The sequence below is a fragment of the Pteropus alecto genome, unplaced genomic scaffold (genome assembly GCF_000325575.1).
Source record: "Pteropus alecto unplaced genomic scaffold, ASM32557v1 scaffold156, whole genome shotgun sequence".
Lineage (NCBI taxonomy): Eukaryota > Metazoa > Chordata > Mammalia > Chiroptera > Pteropodidae > Pteropus > Pteropus alecto.
In genome coordinates, this window is record NW_006437746.1 from 3,753,899 (window position 1) to 3,767,201 (window position 13,303).

General features: G+C 43.5%; 1 protein-coding gene and 1 pseudogene across 3 annotated transcripts in view; both read left to right on the top strand.

Moving 5' to 3' along the window:
- The window catches only part of LARS2 (leucyl-tRNA synthetase 2, mitochondrial), a 123,524-nt gene that overhangs the window by 37,503 nt on the left and 72,718 nt on the right, over positions 1 to 13,303 (top strand). For all 3 annotated transcript variants that reach the window (XM_015591742.2, XM_006914855.3, XM_015591743.2), the window contains one exon: positions 5,883 to 5,972. In XM_015591742.2, coding sequence (XP_015447228.1) covers positions 5,883 to 5,972 — 90 coding nt within the window. The remainder of the gene's footprint in view (positions 1 to 5,882; positions 5,973 to 13,303) is intronic.
- On the top strand, positions 6,871 to 6,987 carry LOC112482114 (annotated as a pseudogene).

A 13,303-nucleotide genomic window follows, 5' to 3' on the forward strand; every position in this document is an offset into this window, starting at 1 on the left:
GCATTTGTCATGAAGTGGTTATTCATTAAATGGTTATTTTCAGTCTAAAGTTAGTCCTGAGGTGAAGGAACATAATTACCTCAAAATGAATTCTCAGACAAATGGTAGGTTCATGATTAATTAATTAACGTTGATATTAACACCTGTTCCTTCAACCCTGCATTACAGAGGAGAATAGGGAAGATAAAAGAGGCCAGAGGCAGAAGCTTGGCAAAGATGGAATTTAACAAACGGTGAAAGGAAGAGAGATGAGAGGATGAGGAGGAGAGGAAGTGGCCAGTGAGGCTGAGGAGGCCCGAGCGGCAGGGGTAGCGGGGGATAACAGTTTAGGAAGGAGCAAGAGGTAGCCATGTGTTCCAGGACAGGGACCCCTGACCAGGCCTGCAGATGACAGAGATGCTGGGAAAGATACAAATGAGATGGGATAAAGCAGAAACTGGAGTGGTGGGAGGGCCAGGGCCAGGGCCTGGAAGGCCTGTGGGTGTGGTAAGGTGGGCGCTGGATCGCCTCTCTCCCCTCACAGGGAATGGGAGTGAATGGGATGGGGTGGGGATGACTTAAGAGAGGAAGGACTACGAAAAGGCCTACGGCAGGTGGCCTTGATCTTCTCAGTCATGGAAGAGAGGTCATCTTCATGCCACCTCACCCGGTGCTGATGTGTCGATGGTACTCAGTAAATATCCTGGCGTAATTCAGCGAGCGAATGAACAAACAGAGCCTTGACTTGGGTGGGAAATTCATTCTTGTTCTCTGCACGTCTAGCTGATGAGTGAGTCTCTTAGGACTGGGCAGTAGATCTGCAGTGAATGTTTTCTCATCGATGCATTAAATGGGGAGAAACATAGAATTCTGAACCAGCCTTATGCTAGGAAGTTGAGAAACTGATCTCAGTTTCAGAAGTGAGTCTTCTCTTAACAAGCCATCGTTCGTTTGTGATGTGGAAGTTGCTGATGGGGACAAACGCAATTCTTCTTCATCTGCCTTTGGGCGTTGGGAGGTTCGGCACACGCGTTTCTTAAAGCGCTCTGTGCGGCGTGAATCGGGGCGGCAATTCTCACGTGACCCCATTCATGTTTGACAACATTTAGAGTGAAGAAAGTAGATTCTGGTCCCAAGAACATTTTTGGAAAACCTGTTGTAGTTAAGGAAATGAGGAAGGGCTCTCAAGGCATTGTTTTTTAAATATAGTAGCACCTGACCACCTGCATTTTGATGTATTTGTTGCTTTTAATGAGGATTTACTGAGCACCTGCTGTATACCCATACTGGGCCAAACAGTGTTGGAAAGGCAAGCTAACAACCCTCTTCAGATCCCACGATCCTCACAGTAGCTACAGCATCCTAGTTCCCAGATGAGGAAAGTGGGTCTGGAGAGATGACCCATATGTCCAAGGTCACCAGCAAGTCCATGGCAGAGCCAGTGATGTCCTTCTGAGGCAGCCCAGTGTTGTTTATACGTTGGCTTCCCCTCCCTCCCCGCCCCCAGCATGCTAGGCTCTATGAAGAATTTATTAAGTTCTGTGGAAATCCAAGGGCAGGACAGGACCCCATCTCCCATGCAGTGTTTGAGAGGACAGTGTGTTTGAGGGGAACCTCTCTGCAGCGCTCCCCAACCTTGGCTGCATGTGACATTTCAGGTGGCGTGGTGAGACCCAGGCATCAGCTGCTTTTAAAGCTCCATTCCAACGTGCAACCAAGCTGAGTGTTTAGAGGACTCTGTGCAGGGGTGGCCATGAGTGTCCTAATCCAGCAGATTTCCTCATAAGCTCCTTCCTTCTTCCAACACAGCAGGTGCACAGAGCTGTGGACCAGAGCTGTGAACAGTCACCAGCGAGGAACATCTGTCACAGACTAGATGTATATATTTTTTCTAAGCTGCACAACATGAATCCTGGGGCCGATTTCTCTGGCCTTTGAGCTGTGCTTTTAAAACCTCTTCCTTTTAGAATTAGAGAACCTGGGATGGACTAAAGAACAAGATCATTATCATACGCTTCCCTTGCAGTAAAAAGCAAATGACAAGCATGCATGTTACAAAAGATCATTTCTTAAAAAGGCACGTGAGCACTTCTCTGCTTCCAAGATGGATCGTGTGGAAGGCAGGTGGCTCATGCTCATGGCGAGACAGGAGAAGGGGAGGCGAAGCCTCGTCGCTGGGAAGCGTGACGCGTGGTAGCCACGCCCCCTCCTCACTGTGTGTGTTTTCCAGTGTACAGGACTGCGGAGAGCCCGGCCTGATAAACACGTCGCCTCAGGTTTTTGTCCGTTTTCTTTTGTTATGTCCTGATAGCTACCCTAAATAATCGTGGGGGTGCGATGCAGATGAAATGCACGTGGCTCCGAGTGATGTCAGCAGTGCTGCGATCTGGGACCGATGACTGTCAACGTGCAGCAGGATGAAGAAACGAAGACGCAGCTAAATCCTGCCGGGGCAGAAACTGGGCAGGAGGCCTCCCAGCCGGCCCTCCCCGCGGCGGGTGGTCACCAGAGGTGACCCGGGGCGCCCTTGCATGGATTTCTCTACCTGGGTCATTTGTTTTGGTCTTTTCCTTATAAACACCATCTCCTTTTAGTCAGAAAGCGAACATTTGGTAAGGGATGGTGACAGTAAGGGATGGTGACAGTAAGGGATGGTGACAGTAAGGGATGGTGACAGTGAGCTACCTTTACTGCAGTCCTCTGCCTCTCCCTTTCGCCTTGTCCCAGTAGCCTGGCAGGGGCATCGGCCCACCTCCAAGGGGTGTGACAATGAAGCCAGCCTCGCTCCTCCTGTAACACGCTCTGAGCCAGGCCAGGGGAGGTAGCATCGTTGATGCCGCCTGTGTGCCCTGCGCGTGCTTCACATGCGTTATTGAATTCGTCCTCCTGAGAGCCCTCTCAGATCTGCTTCGTTACCCCTGTTTTCTGCATGGGGACCCTTGGCTGTGACCACAAAGCCAATGATGATGCAAGGACTTGAAGCCACGTTAAATGGCTCCAAAGTAGATTCTTTTCCTTCGATCACTCTGTCTCATACCCTCTTCCTGGAGCAAAGGGTGCTAGCCTGAGGGGACCTCAGGGAGGTCCACACGAGGTGACCGAGTGCCGTGAGTCTTCCTTCGCAGACCGAGTGCTGTGTTAGTCAAGGGCAGTAGAGCAGGCCTCTGCAGCTCCGCCTCCTTGCGTTTCGTCATTGCCCATTCACTGTGCTGCAGGATCTCCTGGCAAGGCTGGCGTAGTTATTATTATTAATTTGCGCAGTCCGAGGTGTGGGTGGCAGGTCTCAAAGGGTCTTGGTGTTCTGAGCCCCACTTGTATTCTGAAGGCGCTCACCGTCTGTTTTGGGCCCTGTGTTTGGCTGTGAATGTGCAAAATATTTTTCATGCTAAAAACCAGGTAGAATGTGAAATTGCAGTGTGGAAGAATGATGCCAGTTGAGGTCCCAGCTGCGTAAATCTGGTCTCTTGGCTGCTAGATTGCGCTTTCTAGAGCTCAGGGGGATATAATAAAAGTGACGCCTTTGTACAGCAGTGGTCACGTCGTGGAACATTATCTCCTCCACGGTGGGGAAGGCACTAGAGATCCTGGAGCGGTGGTTTTCATCATGGACTCTTAGCAGCTGAGGGCACCTTTCTTCATATGACGTATGTAGAAACCCAGTATAAATAACACAAGTCAGACCCAAGTCTGAAGGCAAGGTGAAGGAAGGGGGCCTGCAGTCCCCACCCTCCACTCACCTCAGAGCTGACACTTCAGAGAGAATGCACTTTGCATTCACGTTTGACTGAAAGTAGACTAATGCTTGGTTGGATAACGATCTTTTTTTTTTTTTTCCTGACTGGATCATCATCTTGCTTCTATTTTAGGTAAAGCGATTGCCAAAACCATAAACCTAAATGAAGATATTGCTGTTCCATTGCTGTGTAATTTTTACTCTCAATCTACAGAAGCAGATTCAGGGCTGAGAAAATACATACGTACATACATGCATGCATGCGTGCGTGCATCCATACATATAATATAGACATATATTCATTAGAAGTATTTTGAAAAAAGAAAACAATTTTAAAGAAGTATTTTGATGTTTTATTATGAAAAACTTAAATATACACAAAAATAGAGAAAAGAGAACTCTCACGCTCCAAATTTAACAACTGTCATTTTCTCATGTGTGCTTCACATGTTTTTTTTAAACCTCTAATAAATAAGACTTTTGAAAAACAAGCATATCCACAATAACAAGGTCTGGGAACATTTTTCTCTCATTCCTCCTACCCCCATTCCCACCCCCTATCCCAGTTCATCTTGTGGATCAATGTAATTTGAATTTAGTTTGTGAAACCTACATGAGGGATACAAATTTGATTCCACATGCAGGAGTTCCTACGTCTATTCAGTTCATTCTTCATTTATAAATAATTTTAGGGTGATTTTGTTAGTAATGCAAGTTCTTCGTTGCTTGTCTGGAAAACTGAGGAAAATGAGTTCTGTGCCAGGCCTGCAGGGGGTGGGGTAGCTGGTGAGGAAATGATGGGATGAGGATGAATTGGGAGGTTTTGGGGAGCAAGCCCACCCACACTGTGCTGGTCCGCTTCTTGAGCTGGTAAAGTGCTTTGCGCACAACACCCCTGCAGACTTGGTGTTCATGGAGCCTTGGGAGCTGGTACAGGCTATGTCGTGCACGTGGCTCAGAATCACAGCTCCAGCACTGCCTGGGGCCGGCCCGGCAGGGGACAGCTACAATGTGGGCAAAGCCGTTAGACTGGCTGGCTATTCACTCTCTGCCTTGCTTGCAGCAGGGAGGAGCGGAACTGGTGATCAGAGTTCTTTGTTTTCTACTGGTTGTTACTCTGCTATTTTTATAAAGCAGCACATAAAAGGACATAATACATAAGAATCTTACATAAGAGAAACAGCTCATTTGGAGCACCAGGACTTGCCCTGACCCCTTGCTCAGCTCCTGCCACACTTGCCCTCCCATCCTGGTTTTAAGTTCTCTCTTCACTTAGTCATCTGAAGAAAGGCTGAGTTGTTCGCACTTTCTATAGGAGTGTGCCTTCTATCAAAAGTCCAAAACAAATGGGACCATTTGGAACGTCCCCTGTCCTGCATCCGTTTCTACATTAGCTATTTTGTGAAGATGAGCCCTAGAAAAGTAGAAGTCTTTACGCTCACTCGACTTTATCAATGGTAAACCTTATAGGTTAGTTATCAATAACTTATATTTAAAGATTCTATAGCAGATGTTTTCAGGGCAGAAAATACATTTGGGGAACCTTTGCGTTAAGCTTGGAAATGCAAGCTAGGTGATTTCTCACTAAGTTTAATATATGATAATGTTTTTCATGGGTCTTCTAGACACCAGTCCAATTCACACAATGGGATAGATGGGGTATAATGAGTCTAAATGAGCTATGAGGCCCCAGTTATAGGTAGAAACACAAGGTTTGTTTCAGATGAGGATTGTATGGAAGCAGGCAAAGATTCCTTCTGAATTTTATGATTGCTTTCTAAATGAATGACAGTCATGAATTTGCTTCATGGTCCCCAAAATGTTTGTGGTGACAAAAATAGTAAGATTCAATTTTGTACAATGTGATTCACCTGTTACCTGCATGAGTGGAGGGATGGGGTGTACAGAAGACTTCAAATTTATTTTCTCATCATTAAACATTCCCTGGGAAGGTGGGGGCAACATTTCAATAACATCTTTCTTCCCAGAACAAATTGTTTCTCCCCTCGCTTTACCAATTGATAGAAAATATCGTAAGTTGATAAAATTTTTGCAGCTGGTAAAATGATTGCTTCTCAAAATGAATTGCAAGACTGATACATATAATGCGTGGCGGGAGGAGCAATATTTACAATGGCTTATGCATGATTTCCCCTCTTCCCTTTGATAGGAAATAACTACGTGTTTGCCAGATTACTACAAATGGACTCAGTACCTCTTTATTAAACTCTATGAAGCTGGACTAGCCTATCAAAAGGAGGTAAGTTAAAGTTAGCCACACTTTAAAAATTCTATAAGTTTTCTCCATCTTCTTAGAACACATCATTGTTAAATAAACATATAGACCCTGTTTGCACAGTAGCTGTGAAAATTAATACTACCTCTATTTCACGAAAGCAATCACAGCAGACCCAGAAAGTAACCACTGCTTGGCTTCATTTGGTACCTCCAGGACAGGGCTTGGGTCTTTCACCCTTGAATTCCCAGCACATAACACAGTGTCTGGCTCCTGTCCTGAGATCAAGGAGGAAGCATAGTAGGAACATGGGCTTCTCAAAGCCTAGCTCAGCTATCTCTCCCAGCTGTGTGTCTGCTGGGTAACTTAACCTCTAGGAATCATGGGTAACTTAACCTCCAGGAATCATGGGTAACTTAACCTCCAGGAATCATGGGTAACTTGACCTCTGGGAACCGTGGGTAATTAACTTAACTTCCAGGAATCATGGTAACAACCTCCAGGAATCCTGGTCTCTCATCTGTTAAGTGGGGTGGTAACATCATCCCTGCAGGGTCTTGGGAAGGGGGAGATAATGTTTGAAGAATATCACAGTGCCTGTACATAGTTGTCTCCCAAGAAATGGAGATGTTTGTTATGGCAGGAGCTCAATAATAGGAGCTAAGCCTTAGATGGTGGAAGATGAAGGAAAGAGTATCATAGTGTAGCCTGGAACTGAACTGCCCAGGACTTTAGCCACTGATGGCACGTGGTTGTTGATATTTAACTTTAAAGCAATTAAGATTAATTAATATTAAAGATTCAGGTCATCGGTCACACAAGGCACATTCATGTTCTAGTAGCTAGTGTGGACAACACAGATAGAGAACATTTCCATCACCACAGAATGTTCTACCAGACAACACTGGTCTTAAAAATTCAAGTCTACGGCCATGCCACCCTGAACAAGCCTGATCCCGTCTGATCTCGGAAGCTAAGAGGTCGGACCTGGTTAGTACTTGGATGAGAGACCACCTAGGAAGACCAGGTGCCGTAGGCATAAAAAATTTAAAAAATAAGGGATTGTAAGCTGACAAGGTCCTTGCAATCTGTGAGGTCAACCAAGGATTGCCTCGCCTAAAAAAAAGATAATAATAAAATAAAATAAAAAATTCAGAATTAACAGGTAGGAAATTTGTACCTTTATGCTGGAGACAGTCTGCTTTGACCAGAGGGATTTAACAACGTAGAATTACATTTACTTTTCCATGGCTCACATCACACTGCTTGCTCTTATAATGAACAGTACTTACATAATCATTACGTTCTAAGTGTGAAAAGTTTTAGAGTCAATATAGAGACAAATGCAGAAGGCTCAACTTGAATTTCAGACTAAAGCAAAAATATCTTAAACCTTGACAACATAAAGATAATATAGCTAACAAAAATCGGGAGGGGAAATTGGGGAAGAGAAATAGAAGCAAGTGTGAGAAATTCCCTTCATCTTTTCTAGCAAGGGGCCATAGATGAAAAATTCGAGACTTACATCTTTTTTTTTTTTAAGTTAGAAAGGTAACGAAAGATAACAAAATAGCAAAAATAAAAATAGCAGAAACTGGAAGAGGGGTCAGGGTGGGAGGAAGGCTGTCAGTGTGCTGAGCATCTCATATCACGTGGCAGAGGGTCAGCTGAACTGTCTAAAGATAATATGCCAAAATTAAAGTTGTAATGGTAAACACCAGAAAAAGTAATAAACAGAACTTACCAAAAAAAAAAAAAAAAGCTGGGCGTGCTGAGCATCTCATAGCATGTGGCAGAGGGTCAGCTGAGCTGTCTAAAGATAATATGCCAAAATTAAAATTGTAATCGTGAACACCAGAAAAAGTGATAAACAGAACTTACCAAAAAAAAAAAAAAGTGAAGGAGTATTTTAATAACCATTTCACTTAATTATGAATATTCTTTGATACTATACCCAAACTCAACAAGTGTGGTTTCTTAAAGATTAGTTGCAGTGTTGAATCTGAAACATCAATGAATTTTGTGTACTCTGTTTTACTCAAATGTATCGGTCTGTCTTGCACTTTGAATGGATTTTTTTTTTTTTTTTAACCTATGCATACTTTTGTAACATCATGCTTGGTCATTTGGAAAATACTGATTCCATGAGTTATGCACATCTTACAAATCTACTTATTTTATTGTGCAATATCATCATAAGAGTCTTTAAGTTTTGGGAAGCTGCGAACTCATGGTAGGCAGATACAAATTTTCCATAATTCTAATTTTCACTTGAAAGTTCAAATTTTTATCATTGACAACAGATGCCATCAGTTGTTTTCCTTGGAGTTCACTTTATATATTTTTGAGAAAATGTGTGCCACGTACCTGTCTGAATAACCAAAATTTATTGTCATTCTTTAGTATAAAAATATAATTACATGAAAAAATGTGGCTAATTCAGCTCACAAACAGTTGTATTAGTGCTTTTTGTCAAGACAATGTTCATACTTTGCTATGCAACAGCAGTTCTTTATGCCTGCTTTCTGTTCCGTCACAGAAAATATTAAAAGGATGCATTCTCAAGGATTAAGATTTCATAAAATCAATAAATTTTACTGCTTCCTTAAGGCCTTTCTTAGTGAAGCTGGCTTCCCCACCCCGCAGCCCTTATCCGTGAGTGCTCAGTGGTGAAGACCCCAGTGACCATGGGTGCAGTTTGCTGCCACCGCCTTGGTGGGCGCCGAGGACCAGCAGTCTTACCCACCATTGCTCTTGCACTCTCAGTGCAGATGTGAACACAGTGAAAAGGGCAATAGCACCTTGTTATTTTAATGAGAATAGTTTTGACCCCTCGAAAGGGCCTCAGGGATCCCCAGAGTTTTATGGACCCACTATACAAAGAAAATAACCCCTACCCCCGATCTCACCTTTAAATTAAGAAAAATAAAAAGTTGTTTAAAATATTACGTTAAGTTTTTTTCTTCCCCAAGGAAAGTATTGAGTCCCCATTAAAATTTGAGATGAATCGAGAGTGAGAACTTTGTGGAACCAAGTCATATTAATCTAATGCAGAGTCTCGTGGGTCAGTTTAACTTTGAAAAACACAGTCATTCCTATGTCCAGAGCTCCATCAGGTGAGGACTGGTGGGAGACGAGAATTCCTGCCAGAGTTTCTGACTGCAACAGACCACCTTGTATTGTTAAAGCATCACTTTCGGAAGTTAGAAACGTGGCTTCCATGCAAATACAAAGTGAACACGTGTCAAAGATTTTATTCAGCTCATTAATTAGTGAGAGAACCAGTGATAGGTCAAGATCAGTTCAAATGAGATTTCAAGGAATAGAGATGTATAGAGTCAAAGGAATGCTGAAATGAATTCGCCAATAAAATCAAAACGGCTTAATGTCCTACAAGCGATAAACCTAACTTTTCGGGCTGTCTTTTCTATGAAACAGATCGTTTGCATTGTCACTGCCTAGGAGCCCTTTGCATAACTCTCAGCCAGAAATCCTTGGCCTCGCTCTGAGTTTTCTACCAGTGAACCTCTCCCTTTACACCCTGGCTGGGTCGTAAAATAACTTCGTCTTTTTCTAAGTCTGGGGTAATTTTTCTTAACGGTATCATTCAACATTCAGAGGCAAAAGGGTAGGAAGAGAATCAGTGGGAAAATCATCAGAGGTTCCCACTCCATTCAGCAGATTTAGTGTTAACCTACTAGCCTCCCGGACATTTCCAGAAGAGCCCCCGTTGCTCCAGGTGGACAGTAATTATATCCGAAAGGGTTTCCAGACTGGAATCAGGCAGAGGGAGGGAAGTATCATGAGCTGCATGACGTATGTCAAGTGACAGCAAGGAGGAGAAACACAAATCCAGGTTTCAAGACATGCAAGAGCCGCAGCAAAGCAGAGGCGAACTGCAGGTGGACTACAGGGAGGAGCGAACAGTTCTTTGCAGAGTGTCAAGAGTTGTATTGGATTGTCCTTTGTTACCTGTTTTCGGCTGTGTGATTACTGTTTATTTTATGTGCATGGGATATGAAATGATGGGACATGTTAATGTAATAGTGCAAACATTTCTCACATGGGACCCTCATGTGTGCTGTGCAACATTCCTTTATAGGACGCTTTATTTTGGTATCTACTTACTGTCTGTTTAATTTGCACTCTTGAATATTGTATAATCCTTTATAGGACCCTTGCTTCTCTGTCTCTGCACTCGGGATTTGTTCTTGCTGCCTCAATTATACAGCATATCAAACCCAAATAGACTTGACCTCATTGCCGGTGGATCGGGTCCAAAGCCGATCACAGTATCTTAGGAGCTGAATAACGTTTCTAAAGATGAGAGGGCAGACGGGGGAGGGTCCCATTGCAGAGGCACAGCCATCCTGCTAGCTGCAGATGCCTCTCCTCAGTTGTTTCCAGATCATCGTGACACTCCTCAGACCCCCAGTACGCATGCCCCTGGGGAATGTGTTAACACATTCCAGTTTTCCCTTAACTACTTCTTTCCCTTAACACATTCCAGTTTTCCCTTAACTACTTCTGTCATGGAAACAACCTGTATTAGTTTCCTGTAGCTGCTGCTGTAACAAATGACTACAGTTTGGTCTCTTAAAACACCACGAATGTGTTGTCTTACAGTTCTGGACGTCACAAGTCCACGAAATGGGTCTTGATGGGATACGGTCAAGCTGTCGGGCTGCCTTCTTCCAGGAGGCTCTAGAGGAGGATGTTTCCTGGCCTCTTCCAGCTTCTGGAAGCTGCCTGTGTCCCTTCACTTTTGACCCCTCTCCATCTTCAAAGCAAGAGCGTAGCATCCTGAAATCTCTCTGACCTGTGCTTCTGTCTCGTCTCCTTCTCTGACCCTTCTGCCTCCTTCTTTCTCCTGTAAGGGCCTTTGTCGTTACATTGAGTCCACCTGTATAATTCAGGTTAATCTCTCCATCTCGAGATCCTTCACTTAACCATTTCACATAGGTAACATATTTGCTAGTTCTGGGGATTAGGATGTAGATGTCACTGGGGTACAGTTGTTCTGCCCGCCATGTGCCTTTTCTGCTTGCTTCATAGGTTGTTACAAGGATTAAATGAGTGAATGCTTGGAAGAGCCTGGAATGGTGCTTGACACAGAGTAGGTGCTCAATAAATGCCCACCCGAGCGTGCCTGCAGTTACCTGGAGTTATCATGGTGTTTAAATCGGGAAAAGAGGAAGTAAAAAAAAATTCTAAAGCTTCCTGGCTAAATCTAAGGCAGCCCATCCGTGGACAGGTATTAGGGAAGAATAGTGTAGATTATTTTTTGGATTTTCATTTAGAAAGACTGTTCTTGTTGCTAGTTGTTGACTTAAATGTTTTTGGCATATTAATTTTTTAAGTCACCATGAAAATGTCATAATCTTAAGAAAAACATCATAAACTGAATTCAAAAACTGGTACATTGTTTGAAGATCAGGGTTAGTCCTAATCCAAGGTATTTTTTCCACGTTGCTTTCCTTTTATTGGATGGCTGTTTTCAAATTGGCATGAAAACATAAAACATGTTGGTGTCAGCTTTCTATTTCTAGGGTTTATTTCAAAATATAAACTTTTCAAATGAACTTTAGAAAGTTAATTGACATTAGAAAGACTGCACTAAACACATCATAAAGCATATTTAACCAAAATAACACATATTAATACGTTTCCTCTAACAACATTGTTGTAACTTAAAAAAAAAAAGAACATAAAAGATAGCGTGAACCCTTAAATTCGGTTCTTCTGTATGCTGTATAAATGAACATTTAGGGCAAGAATCGTAGTAGACCATTACTAACTGTAGCCAGGGTATTTAAGACTTTTGTTGTTAACAAGCACTGTCCATCAAAATGTTCATTTTCACCGCAAAAGGATTCTGCTCTTGCTCTCACAAAAGTATTTTCAGCCATAGAAACGAATATAAAGACCTCTGCTTGGGAGAACATTAATTTCACTTCCGTGGTTAAAAAAAAAATTTTTTTTCTGTGGTTGTAGAGAAAATGATGCTGCGTTATGCTGGGACATTCTAGGGGACCGTGCGTCTGTGGCCGTCTCCGTGAGTCTGTGGCAGCTGGTGATAGATAATGCGAATTCACCCACCTGAGCTAGGTTTGCGGCATGGCCTCGTTTTCAGGAAGCGTACTGAAGGACACTCTGTGCACAGACGGCCTGTCCCACTCCACCCCTGGCTTCGGAAGGTGGTGGCAGTAGCCTTGATTACCTTCCACCTTCCCTCGGACTCAGTCCAAATTTAGGCGCATTCTGGATGGAATGGAGCAAGATCGATTTTGAGAATTAGATCCTTTAATAAGATCTGCGTGATGTTCTTTAATTAAACATACTTTTGTCAAGAAAAAAAGCTAATAGACCTTGAGAAGATCAATACCCTAAATTATATAGTTTATCAGCCTTCTGGAAGCTGAAGCTGCATGACAGTGTATTCAGAAAAGGTCTCGACAGTGTAAAAGCAGCCCTGCAGGAGAAAGACGCAAGGACAGCGATGGACAGTGGCCAAAGGCCTGAGGAGTGATACCTTGGCCAGGAGACAAGCATGCCAATCGGGGATGTGATCTGGAAGGGATTGGCATCGCGTGCAGAGTCCCAGGGAGTTAAGGGGAAAGGGGATACAAGGGAAGAGGAAGATGAGATGAGAGGTTTGGCACAGGAGGTGGGACGGTAGGTAGGCAGTAGGTACCACAGCTGCTGTGTTTCAGAGCAGAGCCGATAAACTCAAAATCAGGACGATACTGCCTCGAGAATCTCCAGCTGGAGCCCATTGTCTCCTATACTTCCAAGAGCTTAATGGCCAAGAGGAGGAGGGAGAGAAGGCAAAAATGATGGGCATTCACCGTCACTTCAGAATTGACCCTTGTGGACACGGCTGATTCATGTTTATAATTGTGTCATGGTATGCATTTCTAAAATGCTTTCTAAAAGCTTCCCATGAATCACTCAAACACAAAAAGATTAATCCTAGTGTTTAACCCTTGGCCAGCTGGGGAAATTCTCACGTTTGGAATGGCTCATTCGGTGATGTTTGTTGCCAGATAGATAACTTTCGTGAGGGAAGCACTGGGCAAAATCGATTGGAGTTCACTGTGTTTGCAGGTGTTTTAATGGTTCAGTATTGATTTAAGGTGGATTTCAAAATACACCTGGCTGTATCTCACAGATCAGGCTAGGTAACTAAAGGAGCACGGAGTTGACTTCAGTGAGTGATAGAGAACATAAATGTCAGCCAGGGCAACACCTGGAGTCAGTGAGGTTGTGCAGAAACTATATTCTGTGTAGCGAGACTGTGCTTGCTTAAAAGTCAGAACGCGCATCAGTGTTGAAAATATGAAAATCCAGGAATG